This window comes from Trachurus trachurus (genome assembly GCF_905171665.1).
Source record: "Trachurus trachurus genome assembly, chromosome: 9".
Classification (NCBI taxonomy): domain Eukaryota; kingdom Metazoa; phylum Chordata; class Actinopteri; order Carangiformes; family Carangidae; genus Trachurus; species Trachurus trachurus.
In genome coordinates, this window is record NC_139895.1 from 22814101 (window position 1) to 22835340 (window position 21240).

Genomic DNA, 21240 nt, shown 5'->3' on the forward strand with positions numbered 1-21240 from the left:
GGAATCAGCTTTAACATGCAGTCTAAAGACTGAACATGCACTAACTGAGGTTTTTGACAGCTTTGTCTCATCTAAGCTCTGCCTTTGGTCTTCTCAACCTCCTCTAGGAAGAATCTGTCTCTTTAGCTGCTTCACCAACTAAATGTGTCTGTCTGCTGCTGCTGGTCAGGTAGTCGTAAGTCCTTTTTTTCTCTTTTCAAGAAAAACTGCTACGTCATGAGGATGAGAGAAAAGCTAAAAGAGTGATAACAAACAAAACGGTAAGATCGCAGGCTGTAAAGCCACAACATTGAGCTTAGAGACATAACTTAAGCCACTGTTACCGGAAAAGCGTTGATCAGCTTTAACCTGTTAATCATCGGCTTTACCTACGGGGGTCTAAACAGCACAGTGTCAGTGCTCATCCGACCTAATGAACTTTCATTCTCTTATGCTGAAACCTTTTGACCTCCCTCAGCAGGATCAGCCATCACTCAATTTAGAAACATGTCCTCCTTCTTTATTTCTCAGACAGAAGCCACAGAAACAGTCACAATAGTGGGAGAAGTGTCACTGTAGCAGTTGGGGTGTTATTATAAGCATTCAGAGAGAAAGTGGCATCATGTGACTGTTGGCAGAGTTTCTAAGTTCTGGCCCAATGGACAGAGAGTAAACTCTACAGGGGATTCCCCGGGGAGCGAGATATGCTGGGTTATTGGACTGTGCCGTCTCTCTGACTGTAAGCCACTAGGGACCAGAGCAGAGGTGCCTGATGGTGCACTGAAGCCTGAGTGTGACACCTGGGCTGTCTGTCACGGCCACAAACACAGACAATGTGACACTTGACAGGATAGGAGCTGAGGCTGCAACACTAGAAGTCAAGACCCAGCTGACAGTGAGGATGAGGGGCGTGCAGTTCAACTCAATAATTTCCCTGACGCACTTAAATCGGAGCCTGTTTGTCTCCTTCTTCCTTTCTCCTTTCTTATCATTTCTTCCGCGCTCATGGCCCTTTAAATAAATCAGCGTCCTGAGGAGGCTGAACCCATCAATTAGTCGTCTGATGAGACTGTGTGTGTATTAATCAACAGTGTGAGGCGTGTGACAGGCAGAGAAGAGACAGGATGAAGGGCTGCGGTGCCAGAGAGCTTTAAGAGGGGCTCTGACAAACAGGCTTTTAAGATGAATTTCCCAGTATGTATCGCTAAACTAAACTGATATCCAATTATGTTCTCCACATCGACAAGCTCGCGGAGCAGCTGTGAGCAGCATAGGCTCGCAGTGTCAGAATTGGCCAGGCGCGAGGCAGAGAAACCCAGGACCTTGAAGGAGATGTCACAAGGAGGCCGGAGTCAGCCGCTTGAGTGAGCGATGGTCCACACGCTTGCCTGAAAGCATGACATTGCCGAAGGGGGAAAAACACCATTTTATCATTCAGTGCGGTTCGCACCCTCTCTCCCTGTCAAACATGCCATATGTCCTCGTCACAGGTCGTCTTGCTGGCTTATCGAGTGTGACAGGGCTATTCACACACTGCTCCCAATCAGACACCATCTCCTGCAGAAAAAAATCACCACCATAGCACAGTGACAGGCTGTCAGGCAGAGGGCAGCAACCTCCACAGGGCCCTGGTTGAGAGTCTGTCCATCTGGGGGAGGGGGCAAAGGCCAAGGGTTACAATGGGAGACAGAGCGCAGGCATCCAGACATGCACACACCTCATCCACACTCACACTTCTCCTGCGTTGTTCAATAACTACGACGGTTGAGCCAACATCCGAGTCCACGCACATCAAAGCATCCGACAAAAGCTTTAATTAAAACTTCTAACGCAGCTTTTATGTATGAGAACTTTTAAGTTTTCAAACCAGTCCCCTTTCATGTTGAGTCTACATGCTGCTCTCAGCAACATTAAAACAATGACAGTTGCACTACTCACACTGTTTATAAAACTCTCTGTGAAATGCATTTGACTTGACATTTCACTGGATGATGTGGATCATTGTGAAACAGGTTATTTGCCTGACAGGAAACTAAAGTGGTATGTAAACCTCACCTGGGACTTTGCACTGCGACTGGCCACCAGCCTATTTTCCTAACCACTAGACCATACGAGCCCCTCATGTGTTATGCCAATCTGAGGCTACAAGTCAGGACAAGCAGAGGTCACTGAAATCCATATGTAGGACGCACAATCTCAGAGGTTTGAAGATTTGCTTTTCTCGGTGCACTTCTGGAGTCTGCAAATGTTTACTTTGCTGCCTCTCAGTGGTACTTAGCCACTTGGCTCCAAACACAATAACACTGCAAATGCTGAATATATTCACTAAGTGAGCAATCAGTTGCAAAAATTACACTTATCCCCCTCCCATGATGATATACATAGGGAAATAAAATCAGCAGCAGAGGGGGCAGAGGGGCAAGGGAGAGAAGTGATATCACCTGATCTGTCTTATCTTAAATAGCGGCAGGATGTGTCACCTCAACTCTTCAGAAAAAGAGATAGAACCCTCCTGGCACATTTTTATATGAAAGATTTCTGTGAAATGATTGCTAATCTATGCAAAAAAGCAATCAGTGACTCATTCATAATGCATGAGCAACGAGATACCAATTTTGCAACGCTTTCAGATTATTAGATGTTATCGTGAATGCAGCAGATGAAATATGAACACTCCTACCTGTCCCGCTGTAATTACATGACTGCAGTGGTCGAGAGACATACTGGAAGAGGGTGTGTGTGTGTGTGTGTGTGTGTGTGTGTGTGTGTGTGTGTGTGTGTGTGTGTGAAGGAATAAACATACAGAGAGACAGACAGACAAGCAGATAGAACATCCTGACTGCAAATAGCTCTAGATGGGAATATTTGTTTCTAACAGCTTTATGTATCCATTTGTGCCATGATTTATCAACCTAAAAGCTGTGGTTTTAAGTACATCTGGCTGACATTTTAATGGTCCATCAATCACACAGTGTCATTTGATAACATTTGGAGATCATCCTCCTCCCCGAGCCTCTGATGAAAAAAAGAAAAAAAAAAACGGAATCCAATAAATTGGCTGCAATCCCAGGGAAATGATGAGAACCTATTTCTAATTCAAAGCAAGTTCAAAGTATGAATGTTAGATAAGCTGCTTCTCATATTAATGCAAATCAAATTTCATTTAGGATATTTTTGTTCTATATAGACCTAATGTACTGAATATATTTTTATGCCAGTTTCTAAACTGCAGTTTAAAGCCTGACAAAAAGAATTACCATTCCTGTTTGGATTATTGGATTCAGATTATTTCATGCAATATATTACCGAGGGATAATGTGATTCTTTTACCGTGAATGTCATGAATGCATACACATCATAAACAAAAAGACTGATTTAACACATCTTCTCGCGGCTATAGAAACATAGAACAATATACTGACAAACCTCTGAATTGTCCTAAAATACTGGACACACCTTTTATCTCTCAAGGTCAGTGCATTTTAACAAAAACAATCAAAAGAGGCAGAGCAAGATAATAAACTGGCCTCCCAGGGTGTAATAACACCACCTCACATTTAACTGGTACCATATGAGACAGAGACTTGCAGAACATAGCACAGGGCCTCTTCCCCCCTTTTCTGAATGAAGCCTGACTTTTTAAACGTCACTGTTAACATGCCTTGGTTGCACCTGGAAGCCTTGTGAAAAGCGCTGACAGATTTCATACTTTTACATTCTGGGCAACTTCGACACAAGGGATTTGTTCTTAAAACGGAGCACAGCAAGGATGAAGGGTGGTATAAAAATCAATGAGGCTCTTCAAAGGCAACAAGAAAAAACAGCACCTTAGCCTGCAATTAAACAAGATCGCTCGTGGCACTGAGGGATGACAGAAATCTTGCAGGTGCCCTCAACTTCACAAGATCAATTACAGGATCAATACAATGACATGATACAATTCCATGGAAAATGGGACGGGGATGGGAGTCGCTCTGTGTCATGTGTTTCAGATGTTTACACTAACACAGCTCAAGCAGGGCTACATGCTGTGGGCCCATTTTATAAACACGAAAGAATCCCAGTTCTAGACCAAACAGATCCTCCAGGTGGAAACCTCATTTGAAATATTTTGTCTAAGGGTAGGAGTTAAGAGGGGGTCGTAAGCACCACAAGAGGATACAAAATAAATCTGGAGGGTCAGAGATGATAAGCAGGATGGGAAAGGAGGAGAAAAAATCTCCCACACAAAATAATTTGTTTTTTGAGCCGTCCCTCTAGTATTTGTCGGGCTTTTCTTCTTTTGGCTGTAATATGAGCCAGTCCGACAGTCACCCTTTAATCTAAACTGAGACAATTCTCAGCATAGACATTCATGGTTTCCAGAGGCTGTAACCTGCAAGTTCTCCTGTAGCACCACTGTGAGGTTGAAATCTGTAGTTTTGAGTCAACGAACGGATTGACATGAAATCTGGTCCAAACATCCATGGCTCCCTCAAGATGAAAACTTAAGAGTGCTTTGACTTTTAGGGTACTAAATTTGGAAAAGAAAAAAAAAGTAGGCTGTGGTGCATTGTTACCAGGCTACTTGTGTTAGCATTGTCACTATGAGCAAGTTAGCATATGCTAAAAAGCAGATATTTCCCTGGATAAAGTTATTATTCCAGCAAAACAAAGAACATATTTATTTAAAACTGGTAGACATAGTAGACACTACTAGCTCATTTCACTATAGCTTTGGCTGTAAAGCAGATACTGTGGCCACTAACTACAACTGCCAGATCTGTAGCAGCATAGCACAAGTTGTGAAAAGTCAGCACACTGACTCAATGATGTCAGGAATATTTCTTGAAGGTTTGCAAACATAAGCTAATAATAATCACTATCAGCCACTAAGTGAGTCCGGTTGTGGCAGGTTACACTTACTGGATGACGCAATGGTGCATTTTATCGCTTATGAATTTAATGTTTGCTTGACGAGTAAATGGGCCATTAGGTGCAGGGACTGACAGAACAATACAATCTCTCCCTAAAACTAAATCCACTGAGTTCTTTGACAGCACCCTTGTACCCTGCCGGCTCAGTCGGACCCCTGCTACTAACACCAGCCACCACCCCCCACTTATCGAAAGGGCAAACACCCCCAGGAGGATCATACAGCCCATCATGACGGAGAGAAGCTCATGATGTTGATGGTGCCTCTGTCAGTGTGTCTGTATGAATGCTGGGGAGAGGACGGTAGCACTGATCTTCCCTGCTGTGGCCAATTCCACGTCCTCCTTTGACACAGATATCATGACATAAAATACAATCAACACACAAGTAATTTTCCATAATAACAACCAACGACATACTGTGATCCAGAGATCCTATTTATGTAAATCAAAATGCTCACTGTAGGAAGTCGCACACGCACTGAATCCCTGTTAGCAAAACCAGTGGCCACGAGCAACATGATATCTTGTCAGTCAAGTCTAATTCTGTATTCAAACATAATGGCTCCTGACAAGCATTTCAAGAGTCGACTGACGGAGCAGAGGGACTGTGCCACAGTGAGCGTGACCACTCAGCAAATTCACATTTAACATTTCCTTCCTCCTGCTTGGACAAAATGAATTATACATCCTTGATTCGCCCACATTGATCCACGCAGACAAAACTCCCTAAATGTTACATGTTAAATGATTTGTTCATCTCCCTCCTCACTCCTGGGACAGCACACAGTTTTCACTGTATCTCTCCCAGTCTGACATTCTCCCTCTATCCTTGACCCCCTTTCCTCACTCCCTCTGTTATCTGAAATAATCTCAGGGCCTCCTTACATTCTATTCATCAGAGCAGAAAGAAGCAGGCGCTGACACTGATAAAAAAAAATACCATCTGTGCCTTGCAGGGGTAAAAGGAGTGAGAGAGAATAAGACAGAAAAAGAAAGAGAGGGGCTTCAAATGAAACAGGCTCTGTTGTCTCCCTCTTGTCCCCCTTCGTCAATGCCATTTCAATTGAAAAGCGCAGTGGTAATTAAATTCCAGCAGGGGTTAGGGGCAACTGTGCAGCGCGCTGACGGGGGGCTGCCCTGACATAAAGATGACACAATTCAAGAGGACAGAGGGGGCGCCAGGCGGAAAAGGAGGGAGGGTGACGAATGTCATTTATTCACGTACACTGCCAGATTTGTACTACTCAATCTTCATGACATTTAAAAAATAGAAAATGAAATGGATATTCAAACTCCACTGAATCCCACAATGACCTTTTCCCCAAATCAGGGATATTCTAAACGGATCCGTCTTCTGTATCTGCGGCATTTGCAGAATATTTTGTAATGCTTAGGAGGATGAGCGATTAGGTGGAGAAGAATTTGGGAAAGCTAGTGTGTGTGTATGTGTGTGTGTGCATATGTGTCAGCACAAATGTGTGACTCACTGAAGGACGCTGGTTGTTGTTGATTCACATTATAGTGGCGCTAATCCAGAGGCTCCAGAGAGGCCACACACTCCTGCTGTCCCCCTCTCCCCATCCTCTACTAGCACAACAAATCAGCCAGTTAATCTTAAACAACACACACACAGCTGAAATAAGAAGAAAGTTTTACCAAATGATTACAGGTATTAAAAATAGTCAAATAGGTTTTCGCATTCATTTACATTTCAACATATCTACATGTAAAGTGTAGAGCAAAATTGAGGAGCAATGCAGAATTATACAGTTGTGTGCTTAAGTTAGGTTTGAAGCGGTCTTGATAATTCTGGATAATTCATTACAGTGAAGTCTGACATTACATGTGAATGATTCTCTGAATATATTCATGACATTATCATTTCCTGGTCTTGAGAGACATTCTCACCAACACTGTTCTTGAGAATAGAAATATTAAAGCACGCTTACTTTCTTAAATCTCTTTGAAGTACTGTGGAGACTAAATAACTGAATAATTGTCATTGTGTTTTGTTGATGCCCTTGACCCCTTCAAAAATTGTGTCAAACTTTTCCTCAATTATAGTTATTAATACCATTTTTATTGCCAAAATAAATCCTACATTATTGCTCTCACTCCTACCCCACAACACTGCATGTCATCAGTGATAATTAATGGCTGACAATAATCTTATACATTAAAATATCTTGACCCTATTACTTCAAATATTCCCATGAAAATAGAAATTAATCCTACCTGTGCTAAACTCCCATATTAATCAATTTTAGCAGACAGTCTTAATACAACTTTGGTTTAGTAAAAAAGCACTTGTGTAACTTTGCTGCCATCTAGTGGACAAACACATGTTTGAAGCCCACAGTACATGTTAAAGCAAGCACCTGACATAGTTGACTTGTAATGTTCGTAGATTTTGTTTGGTGTTTTGTTTGTTTGTCGTTTTGATATAGTTTTTCAGTCAGGAAAATCTATAATAAATCAGTCTGGGCAGCTCTGTCCACCCCTGCTCAGTGTCAACCGTCCCGTGGACCCCTCCATGAGTTCAGCACAACTCTGGTACGAAAAACCAGAAGAACACTCCCGTCTGTCCTCTTGTTTGGCCACAGCCACAGCAGAAGAGTCAGTATCGGTTTAAAATCTCCAAAACTTCGGTCTTGACAGACAAAGCAGAGTGCTGCTGGACACCTGGTCCGCCAATACTCGTTTCCCAGCAGTCATAGCCACGGTCTTTCAAGTCCTGTATTGTACTCTGGACTACGGCGGAGTCCGTTTCTACAAAATAAACAAGTCATGTCAAGTTGGTATTTAGTTACACAAAAAGAAAAACTGTATTACTGTAGGAAAGATGTTGTGAAACATTTAAGAGGAAAAACAAGTCATTTTGACTAAATGTGTTAGAGTGCTGCTTTCAAGGACATAGAATAAGATCGTCAGGACTTGTAATGTCTGTTTTCTGACTGCATTAGGGAAACGCTGGAGCCACAAAACAAACTCAGAAACTCAATCAAAGCCATCAAGTCCATTAGAATAGAATATTAACTCTTCTGCAGAACCTCTGCTCAGCAGGGAGGACACAGTTGCACAGCAAAACTCGTGCTAACCACATGTCCAGTTGAAATTTGAATGCAGCTTTTGATGCAATGATAAAATAACTTAACTTAGCACTTGCTTAAAAAAGAGCCTTATTATAAAGACTCTGAGAAGATTACAGAAGACAGATAGTAGAACATCTATTTGAAAGCAGATGCAATTCACACAGAGGGGAAACACTTGCTGAGAAAACAAATAAAAAACATTTGGAAATCTATTTGAAGGATTTTAGACTTATTAAAATTCAGTATGCTACAGGCTGCAGGCATAAACAAAGACTCAGCTCACAGGTTCTTTGCTTGTTTGCTTTGTCAAAGGGAGGATGATACAAAGTTTCCTTGTAACCAATTGCACTGTGGTACCCACACACCAAAAGACCCTTCTCCTGCAGCCTTCTCATCATTTCCTGTCACTCAAACCATTGCTTAAGAAAGGAGGAGTGAGGGAGCGTTTGTGGTAAAATTGAACATTTGTTGTCAGCAGGACTCTGACAGTTTGGCTCGTCAAACTTCTCTCGTCACACTGAGTTCGTCATAAGACAAATTCCTCAGAGGATTAAGTATAGCTTTGACTAAATGAGGGATTCACTTTAGTTATATGCATCATTTAAACTGGAGAAGTAATTACAACAGCAGACACAGTATGTTCCTCTGGGAAAAACTAGACAAACCTTTAACTTTAACCCTTCGTAAGAACATTTAAAATGAACACTGTTATGACATTTAACAGCAGGATGATTGGCCCACAGTACCTGGTCTCAGAAGTGTTATGCCACAGCCTCCTCCACCTGCACCTGTTAGCTTGCTGTGGAGCCCTCTGCTCAGCGTGATCTGGCACAGTGTGTCCAGGGCCGGGTGTCCAACCCCCATCACATTCAGATGGTGCTGGTTAATGTCAATGAGCTCCTGTAAGTGATATGATATATTTATACCTGTTGTTAATACATGGGACTTGCAGCGTGGATATAATAAGTATGTGCCCTCTGGACTACAAGCAAGTAGTTACATTTTTATCCTCTCAACAATCTACAGCACAATGCGCTTTACACAGTCTATTAATATTGGTACCTCTAGAATATTGTAGTGCTCTCCTGTAATAGGCTCAGAGGTCATCTCTGAAAGGACTTTCTCACAAGTGCAGGAAATGGCATCAACTGAGTCGAGCACAGGGGTCATGATAGAGGGAAACTGCGGGGGAGTTGGGGAAAGAAAAGAAATCATCATCATCTCCAACACCACAGCAGGTTTCCACATGCAGGTTATATGCAAAGAAAAGGTGCGTGTGTGTGTGTGTGTGTGTGTGTGTGTGTGTGTGTGTGTGTGTGTGTGTGTGTGTGTGTGTGTGTGTTCCAAACATTGGAAAGGGTTTATGATGGATAAGCTCTATACAAATACAGACTGTAAAATGTCAGCTTTGACTTTCAGTCTGCTCCAGCCTGATCACAACACTGCCACAACACCATGGCAGGCCTATCTACGTCGGAGGCAGGAATCTGCACACCTGCTGGTGTCACCAAGGCAACAGCACACAGGGGTGCTGGCTAAGAGTTTAATTTCAATATTTTATGAAGGCACTCAACGCCAGACTCTGGAGTATCTGCCATGCAAAAGCACCGACTATTATATTAATTACAGTGTCGACAAGTAACACACGGGGGAGGAAGAAACCATTTAGTACCTTGTTAATTTTGTCCTTCACCCTGGCAACAAGTACCTTGGTGCTACGTGGTACTTTGGTGTTAGTGAGGAGGATTCTTAATAATGGCACCCTGCAAGTAAAGCAGAGATCAACAGGGTTCATCAACCGTTTTATTCAGAGGCACTCATTTCACTAAGACTATATTTGTTTTCTGTGAGCAAAAAAAAAAAACCTATTAATGTATGAACTCACTTGTTTTAAACTCAATAAAATTAAAAACTGTTAATCAGTGTCAGTACCTGCTCAGTGGTATTATCTTCCCAGCCAAGAATCTCAGCATGCCCCCTACATAGAGGGAAATCAAAATCATTAAACAGATAATCATCAGATGATGGTGGTACAATACTCTGATGAATTCTCTAAAAAGTGCTGAGTATCCACAGAGACAAGGGGAAGTAAAACACCATAACAGCCAGATAATTTCAGGCCTCACCCCATGTTCCTACAGCGTTGTCTACTCCTGAAGGATTCCCGTGGATAATCATTTCCCCTTGAAAAGCCCAGCTGTTGATCAGCTCCAGGTCCTCCTGACACCACCTGCAATCATGTTAAAATGAGAGGAAGAGCATTAAAGCCAAACAGACTCTCTGACCTGACCTCTAGTTTAAACCTCATCCTCTAACCAAACACTATTATATGGGCAGTACTAGGTTTGTTGTGATATGCTGGTATTTGCAATAATCATGAAATTGATTTAAGCGATATACACAAAATATGCAGTTTTGATATTGTGATGGCGTTTTAGTCCCTGTGGATCTTTTGTTACATCTCACTGTATTTTAACCCTCCATTAAATGCCACTGTACCTTCGGTTTTCTTTTGTACAGTTATGGCTGCAGACTGACCGATAGCATGATCTATTTATTCTGTGAATTATTTTCAAATTCTCTATAGGTATTAATAGAAAGATATATGATTGTACTGTTATCATGAATTCTTTAGGCCACAATACTTGTATAGTGGAAATATGATATCGTGACAGCCCTCAGCGACACACACAGCTGAATGTTCAATAAAGGATTACACAGATGTTCGAGATGAAGCAGTCTGATTCTACATAAGATCACAGGATTTGCAGCACAACGCACTGGGACAATATCTCACTGGCAAAACATCTGAACATTAATGTGCATTTTTGATTTTTCCAAGGCAGTTTCTTTCTAAAAAGATTTTTGCCTTTATGTTATTAGATATAAGATTGCCATCTGCAGTTATTTCCCCTGTTTCTATCAAGAACCAAAAACAGGGACAATGAAAGGATTTTATCTAAAATGTGACATTTTGGATACACAAATTGCCATCCACACCTTACATGATAATGGCACATGACACATTCATTTGAAGATGCAGCATTTTACACCTCTGATAGTATTTATAACCATGTATATATACATATCTGCACATCAGAATTGTACAATTAAGATTAGGATCCAAAGCCTGTAGTTCTCCATTGTTTCTATTCAAGGAAAACTGTTGTGACTAAATAAATACGTTAGTTTGTAGTTCAGTGTATTTTTTATAGTATATTTATCTAATATACAGCAGTCTGTGTACACACAGCTGGAGACCTATGTGTTTTTTGTTTGTTTATTTGTGTCTTTTTACCTGCTGGTTTGATCCCACTCCTTGAGAGGACTGGCGATGGCTCCATTTGCAGTGAGCAGAGCTGCAGCTAAACACACTGAGTAGGCAGCACTTGAACCCAGTCCCGCTCCGGTTGGCAGCTCTGACCACACAGACACAGTCAGGCTGGGCAGCTCACTGAGAATAACACAAAAAAAATATCATTCCCTTGTGCAAAAACACTTAAATACTGACTTAGGAACTTGTTGCTACATCCACAACCTCTGGGCATTTGTTATTTGATATACAAAATAAATAATAGTGAGTAAAATAATAGTCATTACTCACAAACACCAATTGTGAATGAATAAATAATGCATCACATGCTCTCCTTTATGATCACATTAACTGGAGCAGTTACTACGGTAGTTTCATAACTAGGTTAAGTATAACAATCTCTACACTACTACATGCAACAGAAACTTGCTTGTCACTCCCGTGCATGTCTGTCAGGGAAGCGGCTTTTGGGCAGACAGGAGAATACTCTAAACTAATTGTCCAGCTCTTCTCTCAAGGGAAAAACACATCCAGACTTGTTAAAGGCTGCAGTGTGGCCCGGTGCCAGACTCTCATTAGTGGCCATACTGTCAGAACCCATCACCTCTCTCAGACACGCCAGCACTGTGTCAGCGCAGATTAAACCTCTTGACAACCTGCAGCTCTAATGTTCCTGAGCATCTTCCCTGTTCACAGCTGCTTGTGCTAAAAAGCCAACATCCTGCCTTCCTGTCCGTTTCTCTTTAATATCTTTATTTCCAAGTGTATGGACTTTTTCTCTTTTTTTAAAACACATCTTTATCCAAAATGAGCACATTATTGCAAATAAAGTTTTTTTCAAAAGCACTGCAGAGAGTAAGAAGATAGAAAGAACACCAAAAGGTGACGGTATAATTAAATGTACTAAACCTGCTGATGATGACAAATACTTGTGACCATGTCATGTTATTGTTTACAACACAAGAGCTGAAGACTACAGTCTAATTTCATTTCAAACACACAGCACAAGTATAAAATGTAATAAGATTATAACTCCACTGTGGCACACTACAGTTCACATCACTGCACAATGCACACGATGCTACACATGAGCAACACAGTGGCATAATTTAATTTGAACTAACTGTAGTTCATATGCAAATGTACAGTCTTGCAAATTCAGGTCTAACAGGCAGCTGACTTTCATGGTGAACATGTTTTTTTTAATGTTTAGGGATATCTGATTTTATATCTAACACTTGTTTTTAGTTCAACTTAAAAAATAGAAATGCACACATACTTGTTAGATTATCCTCCAGAGGACATAAAATGCAGATAAAAACACTAAAGCTTCTGTCCTGACCAAATGCTTTTCTTGATTTTCTAAATTTATTTTATTCCAAGATCGTAGAGAAGCATTAAACGTCTTCAGGACTTAACTATCAGACAAGTGAGTTTCAAATGTCACAACATTAGACTGAGAAGCATGAAATAAATGAATGTCAAATATCTGACATTGAAGACTTTTCCTCCACTTCCCAAAGTAGGACAGTCCTGAGGAGCAGAGGCCTGATGACAACACTTCAACACCTGACGATATTCAGGAAAAATATTTTATACTTTTTTTACATGCCAAATTCATTCACACATACACACAATCATTGACTGTGAAAAAAAGACATTCAGCTGCAACACCTTTTTTTCCTGAAAGTGGAGGATGAAATGTCAATTTTAAATGTTATTGCTTCCCACTGTCTGTAGATAGAGCACAGTGAAACTGCTTGCACTACATCACTTCAACTGGATTTGGTGGGCTTCATCTCTGGTTCTCCTTTTGTACCGAATCATTTGTAATGTGTTACTCGAGCTGACAAGCTGTAATACAATGACCCAAAATGAACAAATACTTAGAGGAACAGTAGTCCGGTCTCACCTTGATCCAAACAGTGAGAGGTAGAGGTAGAGGAAGGATAAGGTGGCCATGTTGCAAGTATCCAGGTTTCCATTTGTCACACCGGTAAACTCACGCAGTCTCCTCACAATTTCAGGGTCCAGACGTTTCACCTCCTCGCCCTTAGCTGCTATTAGGCAATTAAAAGGCATAGCAATCAACAACACACACTTACACATTCAGATGTATGAACGGCATGGACATTTTTCAGTGTGTGCTGGAGGACTATGGGATGTATTATATAACCTTAAAAAAAAATACAGCCGCCAGTGCTGCATCACCCCTTACCAGACGAATATGGAATAAGCTTCTTCAGCTCAGACAGGTCCCAGTGGAGAAATGTGTCAATATTTGGGAGGTTGATGCACACTTTGCCAGTAGTAGTGGCCTCCAACCGCAAATATGTCCTCAGGTTCAAACTGACAGCAAGAGCCACCTGTGAAGGAGCAACAGCAGAGGTCAAAGAATAACCACACACAGTTTGACCCTTGCCTGGTATACGTTCAAACTATATTTGTCTCTACTACCAAGACCCCCACCTATTAAAATCATGTTTTTCTGATGCTAGAGGACATATCAGCAGAAAAGGAAGCGCAAAAATGCATTTCTGAGTATTTCTGCCCTCAAATTTCTGTGAACCAGTGGCAGGAAAGCCCTGGAAAACGGCACAGGTTTTGTGATTTCGGCTAAAAACTTCATAATCACAATTTAAAGACCACTGAGAACGCTTTAAAATAGCTTAAATAGCTAAAAAGGAGGATTGGAGTGGGTCTCTAAAACCAGGCACCACTGGAACGAGTAGTAAAAAGCCCTGGGAACAAGACAAACTGTGGTACAACAACAATCTTTTTACAGTCTATGGGTACAACTAACACATACACAAACTTTTATGTATAGTGTCTGGAAAACTGTCTCGCAAAACTTCTACAAATGATAAAATACAATGTTCTGTTGACATGCTGAATGGCGTAAGTTAGTAAGGAGTCGCCATAAAACCTCATGAACTCGGTATCTTCGTCGTTAGCTTTACAACTTTCTCCTTGCAGCAGGTTACCTTTCCATGCACGACTGCATGCTCCCCGTGTAGGATGGCCTTCCCGGGAGCAGACACGAACAAGTCATTGGCCTGCATTTTCTGTAGCCAAGTGCAGAAGGTGTGTGGAGCTGGTTTAACTTCTCACTGACAGTGTTGTTGTTTCAGGCCAGCTCAGCCACCTCCAGCCAATGCTAATCCTCTAAAGCAGCAACGGGCAGTCGGCAGCTCGACCCCACAGCTCAGCGCTTTTCATGAACGCCCGGCGAGTGTGAGGGGCTTAGCGGAGCACTTCTACGGTCTGAAACAGGGGGATGCTCTGACAACAAGCTCCTTTCAGGCGGCGTGATGAAACCACGTTAAAAACACACCGCTGACACCGACAGAGGTTCCGTTCCCAACAACCAATCAGCGCCGCAGCTACGTGATCAGAAGTTCTCTCGTCCAATCAGCGCCCGGCGCTCTGCCACCAGCCGGTGAGTTGACCAATCGCGCGATTAAAAAGGAAACGCCCACGAACTACGGACACCACGGAGGGACAACACATGAGGCGTTATGTCATTAGCTGTTAGCCATTAGCTCGAAGATGGCATCGTTTATAATCAAACCTGGCCACCTCCGCTGTGTCGTGAGGACAGGCCGGCTCCTGAGCGAGCACCGGACCAGGACAACGTTGTGTTCAGACAGAAGGTAGCCGTGCATCCCTGCTCTTTGTCACAGTACATGTGCAAAGTGCTAAACCCTGTTCATGTCAGTCATGTAACTGGTGAAGTGATAGAGTGGCAGCTTCTGTACAGGGACACAAATGTAGACTAATGCATTAACCAAAGGAAATTTTAGTTATTTAAATGTTGTGTGAAACTGAAGAACTGTCTATTTCCTTTACAGCTATGCCACCGAGGGAGACAGCAGGGTTCCTAAAATATACACCAAAACTGGAGACAAAGGTTTTTTTCTACTGGGAAAACAACATACCGTATTTTACTAGACTGTTGCAGTAGACAGATGATTTGATTCTTATTGTACCCCTCGCAGGTTTCTCAAGCACATTTACAGGAGAAAGGAGGCCAAAGGAAGATCATATATTTGAAGCCCTGGGAAACACAGATGAGCTGTCGTCAGCTATAGGGTAAAAGTTCAATTGGTGAAATGTCTTAGCTATTTAAAGAATACCAGTGTGTATAAATGATCTGCTTCACCTAAGTTGGTCGTGTTAAATTGTACATTACAGCTTGGCCAGAGAATTTTGCCTTGACAAAGGCCACACGTTCACAGATCAACTGGACAAGGTTAGATTTTCATGTTGCATTTATTAACTTCCTCAGTACTGTTATGTTTACATTCACCAGAAATAAGATTTCTGACTACATTTTTGTAGATACAGTGCATTTTACAAGACGTCGGCTCCAATATCGCCACCCCTCGATCATCTGCAAGAGAGAGTCACATAAGTATGCACATGTTTGCAAATCTAAAGGAGTAAAATTGTCATTTTATTGAATCTTGTGTTTTAAGACGTTGCATTTTTTCTGTTTGTTGTTTCTTTAATGCTAGAAAAAACATCATTTTCTACCCAGCCAATAACAAATCTGGAAACCTGGATTGATAACCTCACAAAGGAACTCCCCCCACTGACCAACTTCATTTTACCTGTAAGCCCATTTTTGCATCTGTAAACTTCTGAAATGAAATTCTTGTATCTCAAAACTTTCCTGTTGCACTAACATTTGGACCTTCTATTTTCCAGTCTGGAGGGAAGAGCAGTGCATCTTTGCACTTAGCTCGGACAGTCTGTCGGCGAGCTGAGCGCAGGTCAGTTATTGCATGCTCCTAGGCTCTAATATTATCTTGAACACATTTTATGCATCATATTTGTCTTGTTTTACTGGTATAGTTGGGTCTGACAGCTCTTTGCTTGTGTTATAGTGTTGCTCCAATTGTGCGGTCAGGGGAGGCTGATCCAGATGTTGCCAAATTTCTGAACAGGTTAGTCTAGTGCTTTACAATTAAATATGACATCATGGTTTGCCCACCACACACATGATTAATGTCCCTACATTTTCACTCAGATTGAGCGACTACCTATTCACTCTGGCCAGATATGCAGCCATGAAGGAAGGAAATGAAGAGAAAATCTACAAAAGACCTGAATGACCAGCTTGTCACATTGGGATCACTGATTCAAACACTTCAGTTATATTGTAAATATATGAATAAATATGATGTCAAAAATTATATTCATGCTTTGATGCAACTTTTGTCTTATCAAAACTTGAGAACAGACCATAACAAATGCAATATCTGCTCAGTCTTTGACCATTCAGCCAGAATATGTGTATACAAAATACTGGTATCCTGTCATTTAATTGTGCACAGGTTATAGTTATAGTTATATACACACAAGGTAGCTCACCAGAGAAACACTGAATAACTTAGATTGAACCCCTTTCTTGCTGGTCCCACAATTGTTATCCCACACTGATATTAAGCTACTATGGAAATCCTCTGTCAGATATGCCCACAGATTTATTCTAATGCACTAACAACATATTTGCATGTCAAGATTTATTCGTGACCCAGGGTGCACTTGCTTGTTTTCCAACATGGCTCTGCTACCACCCTCCCACACAGTCACAGGATCTGGCACCAGCCCTGGCTCTTCTGGGACAGGGTACTGGCCCATGTCATCAGAGACAGATTGCGGTCCTCGTAGGGCGGATATCGCAGATAGGTGACACATTCAAATCGTGTGCCTCTTAGCAGGCAGGATTTCTTGTGAGAGAATGTATCAAAGCTGTAGCGCCCGTGGTAGGAACCCATTCCACTGCCACCTGTCAAAAAAAATAACATGTTGTGAGAGTGGACAGATTGCTAGAAATATTATACCACCACTACATTTGACACATTTAATACTGGGACATAACAGACTTGCCTACTCCACCGAAAGGCAGAGCCACCATCAGACTCTGCAGGACGCTGTCATTGGAGCAAAAGCTTCCACTTGAGGTCTCACTCATTAGTCGTGAAATTACCTGCAATGCCAAGAAGGCCAACACATGGTCAGATTGCAAGTTGGCTACACAAGCAGAACAATTAATACGGCATGTTTTGACTGTAATTGTTGTGGTGTACCTTACTGTTGCTGGAATATGCATACACACAGAGGGGTTTGTCTTGCTTATTAATGAAGGCTATTGCCTCGTCAACATTATTGACAGTCAGAACAGGGAGAATTGGGCCAGAGATGTCCTGTTGCATGATGGGGTCTGATTCTGCAACGTCTGTCAATATTGTTGGAGCTTCAGATGAACAAAAAAAAAGTGAGTATACGACAGTATAAGATAGATTGTTGCTGGCTTTATTTCAAGGAATCCAACATTGAGGATTCTTACCAATGTATTTCTCTGCTTCTATCACTTGCCCACCTACAGCCACTTTGCCTGACCTCCACAGAATGTCTCTTGTGCGGTTAAAGATCTCCAGGTTGACCATGCGGCCGAGGCTGCGGGATTCTCGGGGATCAGAACCATAGAACTGATTCAGGCAACACTTCAGGGCCTGCACCAGCTTTTCTTTGACATCCTCGTGGCACAGGATGTAGTCTGGAGCCACCAAGCTCTGTCCGGCATTATGGAAACGAGCCCAGGCAATGCGCTGTGCGGTGGTGGTGAGGTCGCATTGCTGGTCAACATAACACGGGTTCTTGCCTCCCAGAATCAGAGTGACAGGTGTGAGAGTGCGAGCTGCAGCCTGAGCAATTCTGCTTCCATCCCCTCTGTTTCCTGCAGGGATTGACAGCCATTCTTTAACACATTCAAAATAATTCACTAAAATGTGCATTACATTTATTTTTGGATTTGGATTTGATCCTTACCTGTAAAAAGGACATGATCAAATTTGAGGTCCACAACTTCAGGCAAATCATTTGTGCCTGCAATAATTACATGGAAGCACTCCTTGAGGAAAATAAGAATTTTGTATCAGATCATTACATGTTAACAATAGAGGATTGCAGTACAACTTCAAAATCATCATAAATGAGTTAGCTTTTCAGTCATTCTGCTTGGATAACAAAAGGTGGACGTTTCCAGATTTCACCACATCTAAAAATCCTCATTTCAAATCAGTAAGCTTCCTACCTGGAATCCACAATGAGACAGAGGTTTTGTTCTGATACCAAAACTGACAGGCCTCAATTTATCTGACCTCATTATGTGTGATGAGTGTAATCAAACTCCAGAACCAATTAATCTAATAGTATTTCCACTTAAGATTTATTAGATTAAAGAAACACAATCGTTATTCTGTGATGCCTCAAGGGTCAAGCATAATTTGTAAAATAACACTTATTGGATCAATCCATCCTCCCTACCCATTTGAAGCTACCAATACTCACATTGTCCAAGTAAAAAGGAAAGAGACGATGGAGCAGCTCTGATGTGTGAACGGTGCACTCAGAGGGGCCGATGATGGCACAGTTTCCTGCATAAATGAAACAAACATCTTCACTATCAGATCCCATCTTCTGCTTTTGCGTAGAAAAACTGAATGATCATGATTTAACTACATACAAACAAAATATGCATGTAAAAATTGCACCTGCTGCAATGGCCCCAACCAGTGGTACCAGACACATTTGGACAGGGCTATACCAGGCCCCGATGATGAACACCACCCCGAGCGGCTCACTGACAACCAGACACTCATCCAATGTGGTGGACTAAACCAAACAGACAAAATTAGGTTAAGATTAAGAATCAACAAAAGCACTGAACAGGAGTTCAGTTTACAGTTTTTCCAAGTAAGAAGGAGTAAAAGGCATCAGCCAACTTATATAACTGATTGTTCATATAAAAAGGGCAAGGCGACTTAAGTTTTAATCTGCTTTGGCAAGCTCAGCACAATACATTTCTTTGTAGCACCAAGAGGGAATGTTCTCTCAAAAAGGTTAGTCATGAATAATCCCAATGACATTGTGGAGATGTTTTTGGAGAAATGGGCTTTAACAAACAGAACAAGCTCACCAGGTTTCTCTCTACATGCTGCGGCTGCATCCACTTCTTCAGGTTGTTGATGGCATACTGTGCTTCATTCTTCACAAGCATCAGTTCAGACACAACTGTTTCAAATCGAGGCTTGTTAAAGAACAAGAAAAGTAACAAAAATTACTATTTGGACCATTATGTTAGCACTCTCGGCTTTAAAAATTAGATTATTACACAGCACACAGGCATTTCCTCTCCTCCTCACCTTATGGAGGTCCCTTCCAAGGGCGTCCACAAAGTCACACTCATGTTCCTCCAGCATCCGCACCACAGCCTCCAGCTGAGCCTGTCTGAAGTTCTCCTTGAGGGTACGTCCAGCTTGAAAGGCAACTCTGGCCCTTTCCAGCAGATGCACGCACTCCACAGGGTACGTCTTCATGCACGGCTCCCCCAGCCTGGTCCTGAAACAGCAGCCAAATCACTGCTTTTAACGCTCTACAAGTCAAATCCAACACGTTCTCAGTCTGTCTCATTACTGTACCTTCTGCATGTTAACCGGCCATTCCTCTGACAAGCAATGCACGCTCTCACTTTTAGACTCATGTTTACTCCAGTCAAGATTTCTCCACTGCTGATCTCTCTGAATGGAGTTACTGTGCAGTTAAGCCCATGTACCAGTGGCAGAGAGGATAGTGAGAACTCTAATAACTCCAGCCAATCAGCTGATGCACACAGACAAACAAGTCTAATCTTAAACCCTGCCACCGCAATGCATCATGCAGAGGAAAACCAAGGACAACAAAACTGAAAAATTGCTAAACATTAAAAAAAAAAAAACTTGACTGCTTTTCAACTTTTGGTTGACTCATCACTTCAATTAAAATGTTTTTTTTTAATTACCTTCGCAGGGCTTTGAACCATCGGCCTGGAGACGGGCTTGGCGGACTGCTGTTCATGGATGTTCTGCAGGTTCAGAGGTTGTTAATATAATGTTGTGAAAAACCTCACAACAGTGACTGTTGTCACCTCACAGTGAAGGAACCGAGCACAATGAAGAGTATGACTCAGACGCGCTACTTTCACACCATAATCCAGGAAAAGCAGAAAATGTGGTGTTGAGAAAGATTCTCAATCCTTTAACCTCTTGTTTATGTTTTAAACTGATTTCCAGAGCAATAAAACACTGAAGTCCTGTACAGCTCCACAGTGGAGGTGTGAGCCTCCTTCCTCCCTCAGCAGGTGTTTGCAATAAACTGATTTGATTCCCAAATGAAGAGGTGAGGCAATTGTGACTTGTTCTGAGAAAAGACAAAAACAGTCCATATGTGTGAATGATTTAAAGAAAATGATTTATATAATACTGGTAGACATGATTTAACATTACAGGAAAAAAGTATCTTACACATGGACAAATCTTACATGAGGAATCTCCTTTTTTTTCTTTACAACAACACACTCCATTTTGTAGTGCATCCAGTTTTGAAGATTCAAAGGTAAAAAGAGATGAAAACGTTCACAGGAAGGGTGGGAACATTTCCAGGATCATCTTTTTATTATTTTTATTTTGTACTAAAAGAGAGAATATCCAAAGTCAGCATCAGCAGTCCACACTGGTACATTTAAAGTTTAGCCTACTCTTGACATCATTTTAAAACAGATGAGTGACCTCATCAGACGACACGGACAAGCTTGTGAGGTATCTTTCATCTCTCTCACTCATGAACACACGCTTAGTGTTGTATGTGTCCTGTAAAAACCCATTTGCAGTGTTTCCATTTCTTGCTTTAATAGATGGAGGAGGAGGAGAGCTGAAGCAGGATCCTCCTGGCTGATTTGTCAGATTTGAAAATAGCTTAATCTCATTAGTAGACTGCAGGTAAATTCTATACAACCAGTGATAATTAATTTATATTTATATATATGTATAAGGGTTGCATTTTAATTATAATATTTTTTCTGTTAGTGGCCATGATAATATTAGTTAGAAACATG

General features: G+C 41.7%; 3 protein-coding genes across 4 annotated transcripts; 1 reads left to right on the forward strand and 2 right to left on the reverse strand.

Annotated features, from left to right (window-relative positions):
• Window positions 1-6084: 6084 nt before the first annotated feature.
• On the reverse strand, window positions 6085-14603 carry mvk (mevalonate kinase). Of its 2 annotated transcripts, none has more exons than XM_083978374.1 (10): window positions 14285-14603; window positions 13519-13666; window positions 13213-13357; window positions 11286-11441; window positions 10114-10217; window positions 9920-9965; window positions 9660-9750; window positions 9050-9169; window positions 8734-8887; window positions 6085-7664 (listed from the first exon to the last, which is right to left on the reverse strand). In XM_083978374.1, exons 1-10 carry the CDS (start codon window positions 14360-14362, stop codon window positions 7513-7515), a joined length of 1194 nt encoding a protein of 397 aa, XP_083834500.1. In that variant the 5' UTR covers window positions 14363-14603; the 3' UTR covers window positions 6085-7512. The 2 variants fall into 2 exon arrangements, with proteins under 2 accessions (XP_083834500.1, XP_083834499.1); XM_083978373.1 differs by having other exon boundaries at window positions 13213-13360.
• Window positions 14604-14786: 183 nt separating this feature from the next.
• mmab (metabolism of cobalamin associated B) lies at window positions 14787-16492 on the forward strand. The gene is made up of 9 exons (XM_083979991.1): window positions 14787-14953; window positions 15152-15210; window positions 15299-15392; window positions 15495-15552; window positions 15642-15714; window positions 15818-15915; window positions 16011-16075; window positions 16190-16249; window positions 16333-16492. Exons 1-9 carry the CDS (start codon window positions 14850-14852, stop codon window positions 16415-16417), a joined length of 696 nt encoding a protein of 231 aa, XP_083836117.1. The 5' UTR covers window positions 14787-14849; the 3' UTR covers window positions 16418-16492.
• Window positions 16493-16894: 402 nt separating this feature from the next.
• On the reverse strand, window positions 16895-20204 carry aldh3b4 (aldehyde dehydrogenase 3 family, member B4; the record flags this gene model as incomplete). Its single annotated transcript, XM_083978513.1, has 10 exons — window positions 16895-17087; window positions 17177-17295; window positions 17396-17562; window positions 17656-18045; window positions 18138-18219; window positions 18660-18745; window positions 18863-18983; window positions 19288-19398; window positions 19514-19709; window positions 20149-20204. 10 exons carry the CDS (start codon window positions 20202-20204, stop codon window positions 16895-16897), a joined length of 1521 nt encoding a protein of 506 aa, XP_083834639.1.
• Window positions 20205-21240: the final 1036 nt, after the last annotated feature.

Excerpts from the sequence above, each read along its gene's own strand:
- mmab (XM_083979991.1), top strand. The coding sequence starts at position 14,850 with ATGGCATCGTTTATAATCAAACCTGGCCACCTCCGCTGTGTCGTGAGG. Across the intron at positions 15,715-15,817 it reads TGCAAGAGAGAGTCACATAA|AAAAAACATCATTTTCTACC; the intron begins GTATGCACATGT and ends CTTTAATGCTAG. Across the intron at positions 16,250-16,332 it reads GTTGCCAAATTTCTGAACAG|ATTGAGCGACTACCTATTCA; the intron begins GTTAGTCTAGTG and ends ATTTTCACTCAG.
- mvk (XM_083978373.1), bottom strand. The coding sequence starts at position 14,362 with ATGCAGGCCAATGACTTGTTCGTGTCTGCTCCCGGGAAGGCCATCCTA. Across the intron at positions 13,361-13,518 it reads GCTTATTCCATATTCGTCTG|CAGCTAAGGGCGAGGAGGTG; the intron begins GTAAGGGGTGAT and ends ATTGCCTAATAG. Across the intron at positions 11,442-13,212 it reads CTCTCACTGTTTGGATCAAG|TGAGCTGCCCAGCCTGACTG; the intron begins GTGAGACCGGAC and ends TGTTATTCTCAG.